Below are 1,008 nucleotides of genomic sequence, written 5' to 3' on the forward strand. Positions count from 1 at the left end.
ACCGACAGCACAGTGCGAAGCAGGAGCACAGCGGGGTCTCACACCGGCCGCCCCAGGGGCCCCGCCCGCCCTTGGATGTGTCACTCGGACCCCGCTGGGCCTTGACACTTACTTGAGACTTACATGCATCCCTGTGAGCAAGCGCTTTTGCTTCTGCCCGTGTACCCTGGGCTGGGGCCCACCAGCTCCGTTCACTGTGTGGTCTGCGCGGCCCCTGAGGGCGGCTGCGTTTGAGATCCCTGGTGGATCAGAGGGGAGAGGACCACCTGGTGTAGGAGCCAGGAGCAGGCAGCTGGTCTGCTGTGGCCCTGTGTGAGGATTGAGTGAGAGCCTGCGGGGCAGTGCCCAGCACACAGTAGGTGCTCGGCGAGGTGTGGCTCCGGCCCCTGTTGTCCTGTTCCCTTTAGTGACATAGGTGAGGTGATGGGCCAGGAGCAGTGATGACAGACCCCACTGTGTGTTGGACACTCGCAGTGTCTACCGGTGCCTCCTCCCGGCCCTGGGAGCTGGTGCCACGCGGGCCCCGTGCTACAGGGGAGAAAACGGAGGCACAGGTCGGCGGGCTGAGCCGGGACGGGCACGTGGATCTGCGTGGCTGGCCTCTTTGAGCACATCTCAGAGAGAGAAGGGGCCGAGCACCTGCTAGTGTTAGGGTTCAGGCGTCCCCGGGCCAGGCTGGGGGCCCTCTGCTCTGCCCTGGACCCCTGGGCGGCAGCGGGCTCTCCATGTCGGCCGCCCGGAGTGAGCACGAGGTGTCCGAGATCATCGACGGCCTCTCGGAGCAGGAGGTGAGTCCACGGCCCTGACTCTGACTCACCCTGGACGGTGCAAATCCAAGGGGGGGGGTCACCGAAGTGGGGGCAGGGCCAGCGCAGGAGCTCAGACACCGGGGAGTGGCCATCGCCTGCCCCAGGTGGCATCTAATGAACAGCATAAACGAATGAACAAAATAGACCCAGAGACATAGAAGCATGGAACAGACTGGAGTCTCAGGGAGGGGAGGGAGGG

The 1,008-nt window shown here is 64.7% G+C and overlaps 1 protein-coding gene across 1 annotated transcript in view; it reads left to right on the forward strand.

Moving 5' to 3' along the window:
• Positions 1–1,008, forward strand: part of NCOR2 (nuclear receptor corepressor 2) — a 172,730-nt gene that overhangs the window by 58,901 nt on the left and 112,821 nt on the right. Inside the window, 1 exon segment of the mRNA XM_014533346.1 lies at positions 653–788. Coding sequence (XP_014388832.1) covers positions 653–788 — 136 coding nt within the window.

The sequence above is a fragment of the Myotis brandtii genome, unplaced genomic scaffold (assembly GCF_000412655.1).
Source record: "Myotis brandtii unplaced genomic scaffold, ASM41265v1 scaffold97, whole genome shotgun sequence".
In the NCBI taxonomy this organism is placed as follows: Eukaryota; Metazoa; Chordata; class Mammalia; order Chiroptera; family Vespertilionidae; genus Myotis; species Myotis brandtii.